General features: G+C 42.0%; 1 protein-coding gene across 1 annotated transcript; it reads right to left on the bottom strand.

Moving 5' to 3' along the window:
• Nucleotides 1–1,015: 1,015 nt before the first annotated feature.
• TUBB6 (tubulin beta 6 class V) lies at nucleotides 1,016–12,305 on the bottom strand. The gene is made up of 4 exons (XM_073331638.1): nucleotides 12,199–12,305; nucleotides 11,255–11,363; nucleotides 9,836–9,946; nucleotides 1,016–2,590 (listed from the first exon to the last, which is right to left on the bottom strand). The coding sequence occupies exons 1-4, from the start codon at nucleotides 12,253–12,255 to the stop codon at nucleotides 1,530–1,532; spliced, it is 1,338 nt and encodes a 445-aa protein (XP_073187739.1). The 5' UTR covers nucleotides 12,256–12,305; the 3' UTR covers nucleotides 1,016–1,529.
• Between the last annotated feature and the right edge of the window lie 3,262 nt (nucleotides 12,306–15,567).

The raw sequence follows: 15,567 nt of genomic DNA, 5'->3' as shown, positions 1-15,567 counted from the left end.
AAACTTATTTTGTGTCTCTCTCTCTCTCTCTCTCTCTCTGTGTACTATATAATATAGTCTTTTTTGTCTGGTGAAGAAAATTTCCCTGGAACCTACCTCCTCCACCCTCCTCCCCCAATTTACATTAATTCTTATGGGGAAATTGGATTCGCTTAACATCGTTTCACTTAAAGTCCTGTTTTTCGGGACCATTACAATGTTAAGCGAGGAGTTACTGTACTTTGTTTGGATTGGTGCCTTTTTTCCCCCCTCCTTTGTTTAACTTGGTTAGTAACTATTACTGTTAGAAATCACCAATTTGTAGTCTCTAAGGATTATATATATATTTCTCTCCACTTCCTCAAGCCTGCAGCAATCGCTATCCTGGCTCTGTGAAAGTGATGTCACCTATGCATAATACTAAGAGAATTTTCTTTTAGCATATATCCTTTCTCTGGCTGTCCAACTGCATGTTGTATTGACTTCCCTATTTAGATTGCAAACTCCTCTGGGCACGGACTTAAATTAATCTGCAGTGGATGTAGTGCTGCATGTCCCACTTTACAGCCATGGTGCTTTTCACATGGTCCTAGTTCTATTGCTGTTGTGTCACTAGGATAAGTCTGGATATGTTGCACCTTAAAGTAGCATAGAGTGGCCCCAACTGGAGATAGCTGGAGCTAAAATGGAAAACATTAAACCTGAACGTTATTTGACCATCACCTCCCCCTCCCGGCTCAGGTGACAGGCTCTCAGGTCTCCCATCCCCAGGGCACATTCCCAGGTCGACACTCCCCCCTCCCTGCTGAGTCACATCGTCACACTGGGACAAGTTGGTAAAGGAGTTTAAAAGATCACGTGCAGTATGATTCCTGAATAGGTTGCTAGTGACCTTTGGTTCCTAGTTCACTTGATGTCAATATAGTATTGACTCCTGAAAACACTCTTATTAAAAGGATACTTGCCATTTGTATTTAGATTTCCTGTTAAAGGTCTGAAAGTCAAATATCAGTGTCAACATTTACTGTACAAAAGAGTAGAACATGATTAAATTTTCTTTTATTATGAATAGATTCCGCTCCTGGCACATAAGTACTATACATTCAGTACAGAATAACACTTCAAAGACGCACAAGATTTTTGCTGTTCACAGTTTGATGAAAACAGGACAGCCCTATTTTCAAATGACTTTCCATCCCCATTCTACCTCTTGTACAACTTTTCATAGAAGACAAGTTTTGTTTATTTAGACAAATCTAGTGATCTCTGTATTTAAACTTTTAGGCCAAAATTCTAAAATTGGATGCCTAAAATTAGCCTCCTATATACAAGTGGCATGATTTTCAGAGGTGCTGATCTCCCTCAGTTCCCACTGAAGTCAATGGAAGCTGAAGGAAACTCATCACCTCTGAGAATCAAGCTACTTTTTCTCCTCTCTCTATTTTTTGGAGAAAGGAGGATGGATCTTAAATATGGATATATAAGACTAATTTTAAAAATCCAGATTTGAGAATTTTGATGTAGATTAGTGTGTGTAAAACAGAATTTCTTTATTCATTGATCTCTTCCTCATCTTCAAATGTTTCCTCTCCATCATTTGCCGTAGCTTCTTGGTACTGCTGGTACTCTGAAACCAGGTCATTCATGTTGCTTTCTGCTTCTGTAAATTCCATCTCATCCATCCCTTCTCCTGTAAACCAGTGGAGGAAAGCCTTTCTCCTGAACATGGCAGAGAACTGCTCAGAGATCCTTTTGAAGAGCTCTTGAATAGCTGTGCTGTTGCCAATGAAGGTGGAGGCCATCTTGAGGCCACGGGGTGGGATGTCACAAACTGCCACTTTGACATTATTTGGGATCCATTCCACAAAGTAGCTGCTGTTCTTGTTTTGGATGGCCAGCATCTGTTCATCAACCTCTTTCATGGACATGGGACCTCGGAATACTGTTGCTACTGTTAAATATCGTCCATGTCTTGGGTCACAGGCTGCCATCATGTTTTTGGCATCGAACATCTGTTGAGTGAGCTCTGGAACAGTGAGTGCTCGGTATTGCTGACTGCCTCGGGCTGTCAAAGGAGCAAACCCTGGCATGAAAAAGTGAAGGCGTGGGAATGGCACCATATTTACTGCCAGTTTTCGAAGGTCAGCATTTAGCTGGCCTGGAAAACGCAATGATGTAGTTACTCCACTCATTGTAGCAGACACCAAATGGTTTAAATCTCCATACGTTGGGGTGGTGAGCTTCAGGGTGCGGAAACAAATGTCATACAAAGCTTCATTATCAATGCAGTAGGTTTCATCTGTGTTTTCAACCAGCTGGTGGACTGAGAGTGTAGCATTATAAGGCTCCACCACTGTGTCAGAGACTTTTGGAGAAGGCATGACACTAAATGTATTCATTATCCTATCTGGATATTCCTCTCTGATTTTGCTGATGAGTAGCGTTCCCATGCCAGAACCCGTTCCTCCTCCAAGGGAATGAGTGAGCTGAAATCCTTGCAAGCAATCACAATGTTCGCATTCTTTTCTTACAACATCAAGCACTGAATCTACCAGCTCTGCTCCTTCTGTATAGTGTCCTTTGGCCCAGTTATTTCCTGCACCTGTTTGTCCTGAAATAATATAGGATAAAGGAAGAAAATATTACTGATAGGGTTTGATGGTTGGAGACTTAATGATCTCAAATCACATACAATGAATTGTTCTAAATTTGTGAGCTAGTAAATCAAACTCTTTTGTCTTGCTCACAAATATATACAGAAGAATTACTAGTGGCATCTTTTGACAATGAGTGCATAGAAAAGTATTGCTAATTACCGTATGTTACCTGTGATTTCTGATGGACCCTGTAGGGGAAATTAGGTTTTCCAAATATTAACTGAACTTTGTCTTTGGTTACTAAGTTCAGTTGAATTTACTTCCTGACTTTTTCTCTCAGCTTGGATAGTGAAAATTAGCTAGCCTGTTTCTCCATTGTTTATGGTCATGTCTAATAATTTCAACTTTTTAGTTCCCATTCATAAACAATATTTGAATTGTAGTCTCTGCAGAGGGAATGGTATTCTTTTAAAAATAAGCTGTTTCCACTGAAAGATTTAAAAATATTAATTAAAATATTGCTTTTATTTCCCTAAATGCTTTAAAACCTAAATTCCTTTTAATGTTCTAATCTGATCTGAAACTTGTCATTTTAATGTATATTTTGTGATCTTTATCACAAAGGTGCCAGATTAAAAAACTCAGAAACTGAACCTCTCTATACATCCGCAGAAGAGTTGTAGCAATGGGCAATTTTAGAGCAAGTTTCACGTGTTGCTTTGCCCATTGTGCCTCATCCGGGCATCCCTGGTGTGGATGGCCCAATTCCAGGCATAGGAGGGTGTGTTTCAGTTTCCATGCCCATTCATTTATTTTTCTTGACCTTGGCCTTGTATCTGCATCTTGTATCCATACTGACTCCAGTGCAGAATGAGTGCAAAACACAACTATCCTCATCTGGCACTGGGGCCGGTGGGGATGGGGGGATTGATCGACACCCTCATTTGTGGCCTTTAAATGTATGTGTGGCACCTTTTCCACACAGGGCTGGAGACTGAGCCTGCCCCACTCTCACCCGGCAACAATGGCTCCTGACCTGCAGGGATGAGCCTAGCTTCCTGTTCCAGTCATTGTGACATGGCACATGGGGTTGTGTGGTGCTGCGACCCCATGTGCCATGTAGGGTTGCTAACCCTCCAGGATTGCCCTGGAGTCTCCAGGAATTTAAAAATTAATCTTTCATTAAAGATTGTAATGTGATGAAACCTCCAGGAATACATCCAACCAAAATTGGCAACCCTAGCACTATGTCACAATGCCATTCACTGACATTCGGCCTGGCTGCTCCTCTGGAGGGGCAGCCCTGCCAAGCCTGAGTGATGCTGCAACCCAGGCACCATGTGGCAATGCCCAGAGTTGGGGAGCCAGGTCTAGCCCCACAGGACAGGAGCCACTGCTGCTGGGTGAGCATAGGGCAGGCTGATTCTCCAACCCCCACCCCTCCTCTGGGTCTCCCCTCTGCAGCATCATGCAGGGATTAGGGTTGCAGTGCCAGGGCAGGGGGTGCATTATGGGGGTGCATTATGGGTCAGTGCCACCTTGGTGGGACAAAGAAGAGGAGTGTATTCATTAATACATTGCCTCCCTGCTTGCAAAACATGGCTCTACCACCGACTGGCAGTATTTAACACACAGTTTCTCACTTTACACTGGTGTAAATGACTGTGAGAGATCCAGAATTAGGCCCTAGATTTTAAAATTGCAGCACTTCATAGAGAACTGGGGGTTTGAGCTTTACTTTGAAGAAACTCTCTTGTTTTGTTAAGCTATTTTAACAAAACTTGAGTTGTTAAAATGTTTACTTTTGTCTTATGTTACTGGAAGCTTTTGTTTATATTCAGTGAATTCTGTCTCTGTATTTTGTCTTCTCCAAAACAGATCTAGAAATAAAGTTGACTCCTTGCTGTAGAGGCTTTTAATACCCCTAATCCAGTTTATTCCATAAACAAAAAGCTAGCATTCGTTCACATTTAAAAGCTTGCTTTTTATAAAGAATATGATGCATACGCCACCAAATCATAGACACAAATCTTTAATGTTAATGTTTCATGTAGTTACTGGTTTCAACCAGGGAACACCATTTCATTCGAGGATGATGTTGACCTTCTGAAACTGGATTTTATGCCAAGATACAATGCTTTATTTAACTTGATGTAACCAAAACTGTTTCTTTACTTAAGTGATTGGCCTGAATCAACATGTTGGTGTTAACAGGGGCCAACGGTCTGATCTTGCACGTTACTGAAAATGTCCTAGCACAGTGGTTCTCAAACTTTTGTACTGGTGACCCCTTTCACACAGCAAGCCTCTGAGTGCAACCCCCCCACCCCCTTATGAATTAAAAACTTTTAAAAATATATTTAACACCATTATAAATGCTGGAGGCGAAGTGGGGTTTGGGGTGGAGGCTGACAGATCGTGACCCCCCATGTAGTAACCTCATGACCCCCTGCAGGGTCCAGACCCCCAGTTTGAGAACCCCTGTCCTAGCAGGTACTGAGTGCTCTCAACTTTCGTTAATTTCAGTAGGCACTGAGAGCATTCAGCACCTCTCATTGCTGCTCAGCAACCTATAAGATTGGGCCTCTAACTTTTTCTCAGCTTATATTTTCTCTCTCCATGCCATATATACACCCGCTGTGCATACTGCAGCCCATCAGGCAGCATGCCAGCAAACAGATACTACTGTACTATATATTTTGTAGGATCCTAACAAAAGATTCTAAGTTTAGTATCTTTCTCTGCAAATTGTCCCAGGAGTACCAGTAGCAGAATGTGGCTCAGAGATGGGAATAGTGATAAAGCATGAATGGAAACAAAACATAAGTAGAGAAATTGATGGAGAATGGGAATGAAGCATAAAAAGGCAAATTGCTCAGGAAAGATAGGTGCATATGATTTGTTCAGTACAAAGAAATTAAATAGAAAAGATTATACTTATTTTCCCTCCTTTGATGTAGATAGTTATGGGTATCTTTTGACCTTAGGAGCACCTATTTCATCTCATTGAGTTGGTAAATCTGTGACAATGCAGAGATATGATCTCATCCTGCTCACCAATAGGAGACTTTTTTAGCTTCGAGTGAAATAATGCAAACAAATGCAGGATTTTTTTCCATTTACTTTTGTAATTTTAATCTTGTAAACAAATCCAGTGCTATGAAAACTGGTCTCGTAAAGGATGTATCGAGGGAACAAACATAACCTACTATAAAATAAACATCTGCCAGAAGGCTGTACGTTTTGAAACTGCATTTGTCTGATGACAAAGTATTAAACCACAGAAGGAAAAACAAAAAGGCTCAAGTTGTAAGAAAACATTACTTAATCTTTTACTTAAAATATTGATATTGGAGTTGATTTGCCTATAAATTGTTCTCTCGTGATAGAATATTAAATCGGGGGACTTTAGAAGATGTTTTGCTGTATTTTGAACATTCTGAATGATCAGTTTCTCATTTTCTTAGATACGATAAATTGTTATAGCTTATGAACTATGATGCAAAACTTTGCAGTTTATTAGGCTCAAGTAGATGCCCATCAGTTTGCTCATATAGACTGTGGTAAATTATAATTTACCACCAAACACCATTGTGCTAGAGCAGGGGTGGGCAAACTTTTTGGCCCGAGGGCCACATCGGGGTATGAAACTGTATGGAGGGCCAGGTAGGGAAGGCTGTACCCCCCCAAACAGCCTGGCCCCACCCCCTCCCACTTCCCACCCCATGACTGTCCCCCTCAGAATCCCTGACCCATCCAAACACCCCTGCTCCTTGTCCCCTGACTGGCCCCTCCTGGAAGCCCCCCCCAAACTGCCCCACCCCGGGATCCCACCCCCTATCCAACCCTCCCTGTCCCCTGACTGCCCCAACGCCTATCCACACGCCTGCCCCCGACAGGCCCCCAGGATCCCACGCCCTATCCAACCCCCCCGTTCCCCAATCCCTGACCACCCCAGAATCTCTGCCCCTTCCAACCGCCCCCTGCTCCCTGTCCCTGACTGCCCCCCGGGCCCCCCACCCCTAACCACCCCATCTGCCCCCCAGGATCCCCTACCTGTCACCGCTACCCGCACATGCCACCACAGCCCTCTTATTATGCCACTCAGAGCGGCAGGAGCTCGGAGCCCCGCTGCCCACACAGCAGCCGGGGAGGGGAAACAGTGGGGGTGAGGTTGTGGACTAGCCTCCCCGGCCCGCGGGCCGTAGTTTGCCCACCTCTGTGCTAGAGCCTACTGGTCAAACACAGAGCCCACTATTAAGGTTGTGGAACAATGCCCACAATCAGACCCAGATTTCAGTTGCTTACAACTTTGCCAAACTGTAACTGTTCAGGCAGAAATTTTCCAGGGTGGATGTCTCCCCCAGGCTGAATTGTGTTTGGAACATTTCAGCCAGCATTGTACAGCCATTTCTGAGAATGAGGCTAGGGGGAAAATACATTGTTTTGCCCATGTTAAAAAAAATTCTGGCAACCTTTTCTTTGAACAGCTCTAGTGCTCCCATGCTTTGACTGTGGGGTGGCCTTTGTCTCAGGATTGTGCTTTTTGCTATCCTCATGAAACTCTGCCCACATTTGGCCAGGGTATAAGCCTTTGAAAAAAATCAGTTTGCATATGCTCAGAGATTTGATTTTTAGCAGCTAAAATCTCTGAAAATTCCATCCTCACTGAACATGCTCAAGTCTCTCTCAGCTCCTAGTACTGACCATAATGTGCATGCGTCATCTCCACAGAGCAAATGAGCATGTTCCAGCCCTGTGCTGTAACTCTCCCAGGCACAGTGGGAGCAGGCATCAGAACTGAAAGGGTACTCTCACACCCCCACTGGCACCCTGGCAGCTTGGAGGAGGGCACTGATTCAAACGCAAAGGGAACAAAAGCCGGACTGGGGAGAGGGAAAGGAATAAATTGGAACAACGAGCCTGCTGAGACTGGGACTGCATGGTGGGGGAGGGGGAGAGAGAGACTGACTGGGACCTGGGGGGGAGTGGCTAAACTGGGATGAACACTGGTTGGGCAAAGAGGCTAGGACTAGTTTGGCAAGGAGACCAGGAGCTGGGGACGAGGGTGAGGAGACTGGGAGACAGTGAGGGAAAATGGGGCAGGGAGGACTGGGAGCTAGTTGGTTGGGGGATGATGACACTGAGATTAGATAAGGAGCTTGGGGGAGGAGGGGTGACCAGGACTGGCTGGACAAGGAGACTGGGACTAGGAACCAGTGGGAGAGAGGAGAAAGATCTACCAACGGTCTTCTCATTCCAGCCCAATGCTATAACCAGCAAGCATATGAAAGAGGAATTATTTTCCTTGTGCTTATTCATATTTTAGGTCAATAGGATAGTTAATGTAAACTTTTACTCCCACTGACTTTAGTGGAAATTAAAGTCAGTGGAAATTTTGGGTGTGCAAGGAATGCAGGATCAGGCCTGACATGCACAGAGAAATCTAAGGCATTTGATGCACTTTAACTAACCTACTCTAGCATTTTGATGTGCTACAACTATAAGTTCTGACTTAAAAAAAGTAAAAAGCTGAGTTTAGGAACAAACCCCTCCCTATAAGCATGGGTCTGAGATACACCAAATACAGAATCACCAGCCTCTGCCACAGAATCCTTTGTGGGGCCTACAACAGATATAAAATAATAAATAAATAAAAAGACGGGGCGGGGGGAGCTTTATTGGCTTTCGACATGGTAGATTTCCATTTCAGTTCTAAGGCACCCATTCACCAGATTTCTAGGACAGTGCCTGATGCTGGCAGCAGGCCCAGCATGGGACACCAATTGATCACATGCTCTTAGCTCATTGTTAGTTTATTAGGAAGAGAGTATAATGTAGTGGAGGGCTGTTCAATAAATTTTTAATTTATTTTGCTGTGTTTTGAGATGGTTCCAGGCTGCAAAGTTCTGATTCAGACATTTCAGAAGTGTAGGTGAGTTCATTTTCATGGGTTTGGTTTGGCCCACTATTGAAAAAGGGAGCGGTTGTGAAGTTTGGGTTCAGAAACAAAGTGTTCCAAAGTTTCAGGTTGTTTGGATCTTTGGTTTTGGTTCAGACCCACCTCTGCTTACTGTAATTTAAAAGCATTTTAGAGGAACAAACACACACCCTTTACTATAATTTCCAGGAAGTTTAATGTCTGGAAAGGGAATGAGGATACTGTTACAAAAGCAGTTAAATATTAGGCTGGTAGTGTAAAACTAAACAAACCCCAAGACCTTGCAACTGAGGAGGGGAATAAGAGGCAATACACTTTCAAAGGCCTTTAAATTTTTGTCTTTCCTATGCTTGTGTTTGACAGCTTCCTTATGTTGACAAAGCACACCAACTTGTATGTTGCAACCTAACAATAATCTGGGGAACGGTTTTGTGGTTAAGGCACAGAACTGAGAACCAGGAGATAGCAGTTCTAGTGACAGTTCTGCCTGGACACAACTTACAGATGCGCTAGTTCTCTCATCTGTAAAATGGGTCTGATAATACTCTCTAACTTGAAAGGGGGTATTGTGAAGTTTAACTCATTAGTGTTTGTAAAGTGCTTTGTGAACCTCAGATGGAAGGTGCTACAGAAGTATAAAGTTGAAAAAAATTCTCACTTGATGGAATATCCCTGTTTGCTTTCAGAGTGACAGTTCTGTTTGGATTTGAGCTGGTTTCTTATTTTACTAGAAAAAAACAACTACACCAGTATGTGGTTGTACCTCATCTGCTTTGCACGTAGTTTGTCTTCCATTATACTATACTATATACTAGACTATACTGCACACTGACCTACTGAAAAGGTAAGAAATTCCATGGTCGGTGAAGAATTTCATGGCCATGGAATTTATATAAAACTCTGGTTCCAACTAATAGTGGAATTTGTGAGAGAGAGCAGTTCCCTTTTCCCCCCTGCAGAATTTCCCTACCCTTTTAATGGAAGTACAGGGACCCTGTAAATTCAATGAATATAGCACAATTTAGAGTATCAGAAAGTCATGGGAAACATTTAGTATGTTTGTGTAATTGAGAAAATTGTCAGTGTAATTAATAGAGCAATGTTTGACCCTCTTTTGGATTTTTGGACGACTGATATTTGGATAATTGAACTGCACTGTTCAGCTACCAAACTTCTTGTTACTAACGGCTGCTCACAGCTGTTTGAATAAAAAAAAAAAGTAAGTTCTTCTGTCCCCTCTACCCCAAAGTACATTTTGACAGTTAATTTCTTGGTAATTGAGCACATGTTTTAAAAGGAAAACATGATATCCACATACCAAAGATGAAATTATCAGGTCGAAACAGTTGACCAAAAGGACCAGATCTCACACTGTCCATGGTTCCTGGCTCCAAGTCCACTAAGACTGCTCTGGGTACATATTTCTGTGCTACAATAAAAATTAAAGACATCCTTAGTATACTGATTTTGGCTAAATTCCTTCTATTATATTTCTTAATATATAAGCAAATTATATGTCATAATATGTAACATTCTTAGCTTGCTCGTGTATCCTGATACAACTTGTATTCCTATAGGTGTCTTTCCTCTCAAGCATTATAGGAAAAAATCACTTCTGGTTTAGCAGCTGACTTTTAAAATCCTTTGGTTTTTGTCATATTCATCCATCTAAATTACATTTTAAAAACTGTTCTTTTACCAGTTGATATCCATATATGCAATTATCTGGTAAAATATAGGTTATATGTTCTTGGTAAACAGTTTATCATATATTACATGAGTAGAGGGTCTTTTTTCAAATAATCCCCAGATATTTTATAAATGTAAAGAACCACTTACATCCACCACTGAAATGGAACCACTTCTGGGAGGTGGAAAATAGCCGCTGTTTAACAGCACACACCACCACTATACAGTGCAACAGTTAATAACAGGAAGTGAAAAATGTCTTACCCAATTGAAACTGTAGGGGGAATTTAGGTAGAAAGAATTACCCGATCTGAAATTTGACTAGAACAACACGCTCCCGCACTTTGCAAAAAGGGCCAGGGATCTTGAATGTGCACGAGTGATCCAGATATCAGTTTTTCAACCCACAGGGAGGAAACATCTTCAGCAGCACATTACCCACTAACACCATGCTGGGGTACTGATTCCCAGCATCCAGGGAACACTGCCATCTTAGTGAGTCACCACCACTTCCCATACCTCCTGAGGCCCAACCCTTCTTAGCTTCTGAACTCGTAGTCAGTGTCAGCATACGGGGGTGGGGGGGAGGACAAGCTTACGTTATAAACTGCTTAGTGTCAGTCAATCAATAGACACTTTTACGTGACTTAATCGTATGTTCACCAGCAAAAACTCCTAGCAAACAAAAAATAAATTCAGAGCTGTTTGCGCCATTTCCTTCCTGCTGCCTACAGTGAGGGAGTCACAGCAAATGTTAGGATGGGTGATTGATTGGAAGACAATGCACGCATGTCTAATCAAGTTTTGTAGCTAAAGCTATGAGTAAACCTTTGCTTTCTTCACCATTTTAACATGCCTCCTCTCCCAGTTAGGGAATCACACTCTCCTCGCCCCTCCTAACCTCCTCCAGTGACGGCAGCACACTTACAAGTGAGCTGTAGCTCACGAAAGCTTATGGTCAAATAAATTGGTTAGTCTCTAAGGTACCACAAGTCCTCCTGTTCTTTTTGGGAATACAGACTAACAGGGCTGTTACTCTGAAACTTACAGGATGATTCATTATAGTAGACATTGATTCTCTCCAGCTGCAATGCTGAATCACCAGCGTAGCCTCCTGCTGGGTTGATGCCATGTTCATCACTGATCACTTCCCAAAACTTAGGGAGGAACAGAAAAAGGGAGAGACACTTGGTTAAAGGAAGACGTTAGCAGATCTGTTTTCACCAAAACAAACAAACAACCCTGTGTCTCCTTCTTTCACCAACGTCAAAATAATCCAAACCCACCCACACTTGGCAGGGATTGGGAAGCCCTTGGAGGCATGCGTTGCCTTAACAGCTGCCGGATTCTTGGCATGTCTGAGAGCTGCGTCTCTGAGCCACGCCCTGCCCCTTGCCCGACCAGCAGAGAGGAGATGGGGTGGGGATGGAGAGAGACAAAAGCCCGGCAGCAGATCTACACCAGGATTTAAAACCAAACACAACAAACGGTTAACATCACAAACTGTTTGCAGGGCTATTTTACTGGTTGTTGCTTTTATTTTTGCTGCCTTTCTTTCTTTGATCCACCACTCCGGTTAAAAAAAATATTTTTTGGCCGTTGCTTGTAGTTTTTCAAAAGCCTTTTATGGTCACAAGAAGGAGGCAACTTTTGCTAATTTTCCAGTTCTCTAGTCTTTATGCACCGACCCCAGGACAAGTCAGAGTCCAAACTTTTTGTTGCGAGAAAAACACCCCCTCTAAATGGCTATAGATATCAGAGGAAAATCTACCCATTATCCCAGAATTTCTCAAGATAAAAACATCCTAAGGCAATGACACACCTTGCTGATTTGCAGAACTTTGCCTTGTGCTGCTGAAGGGCTTAAAAAGCAGCTGTGGTACCATTGTACAACAAAACACAACATCTTCAAAAACCACTACATTTCCCTACATGCAATTCTTAGGAAATACTAAGTGAGTGTACTGTTTAGAAGAGGAAAAGATCTCTTACCTTAGTTCCAATTTGGTTTCCACACTGGCCTGCCTGGATGTGTACAATTTCCCTCATTGTGATACTTACAAGTCTCTCTCTCTCTCTCTCTCTCACACACACACACTCTCACTCACAGGCTCTTTGCAGAGTTCAGCTATGTGCAGTGTGTCTCTCTGGCTCAATGAGTGTTTTATTGGCTCTGGGACTGTGATCTTCCCTCCCAGCTTGGCTCACTGTGCACTTCACTGCAAAAATAGCCAGCCCAGGCTGAGCAACTGGCTTTGGCCAGCCTCCACTGGGGCTGGATCTCTGTGTGAATGGCATTTCATCTCATCTTTCATTTCTGGTCCAGAATGATGTCAAGGGGCCAAGAGCGGAACAGGCTAACACATTAACCATTTGGGAGCTTGCATTTTCCTTACTCAAAAGTGACTATTTATAATAGACAAGATAAATAAAATAATACCAAAGTAACAATAATTTATGGACATAATAATTTAATGATTCTTAGCATTTATATAGTACATTACTCCCTGCCTTCCAGTCACATCAAACTTGAACACAGGTGACTGTTTACTGAGAGCAGGTTAAATATTTTTCCCCCCAAGTTTGGTGGCTGCATTTTCATAATACTTTTTTTAATTTTAACGTTAGATAAGTAGGGAAATAATTAATTGCTCTGGCATTGTGTGATTAGTATCTTAGCACATACCTGCACGTTTGACATTTACAATAAAAGTCCCAAATATTTCTTGCATGGAGTCAGTTCACTCCTACACAAGCCCACCTTTTGCTTTTAATCTTGACAATAGTTTGCAAATATCAGGTTAGTTAGCTTCACAACACCCCGGTGAAAGAAGTGCTATCCTAATTTTACATGGGGGAAACCATTGTCCTCACGGGGATATTTGCATGAGGATGGGTTTGCAACATCAGGCCCTAAGCATCAGCGCTAGGATTGGAATTCTCAGTCACTCCTGGTACCACAGCCTGTGCTCAGACCGCTAAACCATACACCACTTACAACAATCATAATCTTGCAAATCTTTAGTTATTTTTATATCTCTGTTGTGGTTAGAAGCCCTAGTCATGGACCAAGACCCTATTGTGCTAGGCACTGTACAAACAGAACAAAAAGATGGTTATCTGCTCCAAAGGGCTAACAATCTAAGACAAGAGACAACAGATAGATGAGTGAGTACAAGGCAACTTTGAGGCAATATTGGCCAGCATGATGGCAACTTTAATCCAAATAGCTTCCAAAAGACTTTATTAATTGCACAAACAAATCATTGTATATAGCCACTAAATGTACACGTGCTGGCTATAAGTAGCAGCTACTCAAACAAACAATTATTAGGTGCCAAACCTTCTTGCCTTATTCCCACAGATAGTTCCATTGTAGCCATAAGAACTATTTGTGTGAGCAAGGAGAGCAGAAATTGGCCCATTTGCAGGCATTTTCCAAAAGGTGAAATATGCACTAGTGTTCAGCCTGACTTGAATTAACCTAGAATCTCACTCCCTTTTCCTGGTATGAGTCTGCTAGGCCCAGGGGAAAACATTCCAGCACCAACTTGGCAGTGATTGAATGTAAACATCCTCACTGCTCCTCTGTCATCCATGTTAATGTTTACTCAGCCTGTAGTCTGGTTAAAGGCAAATTATGAGATTCAACCTCCATTTTAACGTGTATATATCTGAGGTACAGGCACTCCTCCGAAGTTGTTCATAGCTTTGATCCTGGAAGGGGCTGACAACTCCATCCAGCAAAGACCTAAGAAATGTGTTTAAGTACTTGAGTATAGTCCCAATTACTTTAAATTATGCAGGTGACCAAGGGCCATGTTTTAAGATGTTTATGTACCTAAAGATGCACATAGGTCCTTTGAAAATCCCACTAGCCAAATAATTGATTGTGCTTAGGCATTTTTGAAAGTCCTGCTAGGTACCTATCTGCATCTTTTGGCATCTAAATACCTATAAAACTGTGGTCCTAAGTGCTTTGTAGGATTGAGCCCCAAGCTTAAGCTCAAATAAATTGGTTAGTCTCTAAGGTGCCACAAGTACTCCTTTTCTTTTTGCGAATACAGACTAACATGGCTGTTACTCTGAAACCTGTCATCTTTTAAACAGGGATTACTGTATGAACATAATCTTAACTCGCTATTATAGATGTATACCTATTGCAATTTTATAATGATCTCTTTCTCAACTACCTTATACCTATAATTTAAATTAAATACAACTAAGGGCTGTGTTCTCCCATTTATTTTATGCCTAACAACAATTATAATATGAATTTTATATCTGCTGCATGCAGAGGACAACAGGGCTCTAACTATCTTGTTCTAGCAAAGTTCCCTCAGACATTTCAGAACTGTCTCATACTTTGGCTTCTAATAAAATTGCTATCCCTTCTTTTTGTAATAGTTATCTGTACACTCAAAGTAAATATAGTAAAAGCTGGTCACATGTCTTTTGGCCAGAAGATACAGCCCCTATGCTCCTCACAGAGCTGACCCTTTGAACACTCATCTCATATGGCCTACATTTTCATAAGTATCCCCTCCAGTAAGCATAGGAGCAGGCGATAGGGCTAGTGCATCCTCCTAATATGCAATAGACCATATGTAAAATAAGGAACATATAACCTCTAGGACATCTGTCTGAATTTGTCTATGATTGCTGTTTATTAAAAGCCATTATCTTTAGTTAACATTAAACAGTTCTTTGATGTTCTGGTTGGAGATCTCTATCCATTTTATAGTAAACAGGCATCTATGTCACAATCAGGGTTCGGCACCACCATTTGGTGCGATGGACACTTGACAAAATTACCGTACTTAGCGACGGATGTTGGAGGGGTTGGATTATGTTATTCAGTCATTCCATTTTTTGAAAAATTACCATGGACCTCAAAAATGTTATAATGGACGCTTGTGTCCATGTACGGACGCATTGCTGACCCCTGGTCACAAGTAGCATTGACAGACACCTTCACAGACAGCCTCAGCAGAGATGCCAGAGATGGAATGAAGAATTAAATACTTCTTTGGCTCTGGAGGTGGTCTTACTTCCTCCAAAATGCCATTCCTCCAGGGTCAAGGTGTATTGCCAAGAAGGAAAATCTAGAGCTGCCACTGTCTGTGCTATACTCTACATGTTCTTTGGATAAACCAAAGACTAACATTACTCGTGCTCTCAATCTGGCACCCTTCACAAGAACTAAAAGTTCACTTTAAAACTAAAATAAATATTGAGACACAAGGGAGAATAAATTCCACAGCGCAGACAAAGTATCTAGGTTCAGGACAAGTTGCTACAGTACACAGAGAAGATGTTCTAGTAATAACATCACAGACTCATCATCTTCTTCGCAGTCAG

Source organism: Lepidochelys kempii, chromosome 2 (genome assembly GCF_965140265.1).
Source record: "Lepidochelys kempii isolate rLepKem1 chromosome 2, rLepKem1.hap2, whole genome shotgun sequence".
Classification (NCBI taxonomy): Eukaryota; Metazoa; Chordata; order Testudines; family Cheloniidae; genus Lepidochelys; species Lepidochelys kempii.
This window is presented reverse-complemented; position numbering and strand designations above follow the sequence as displayed.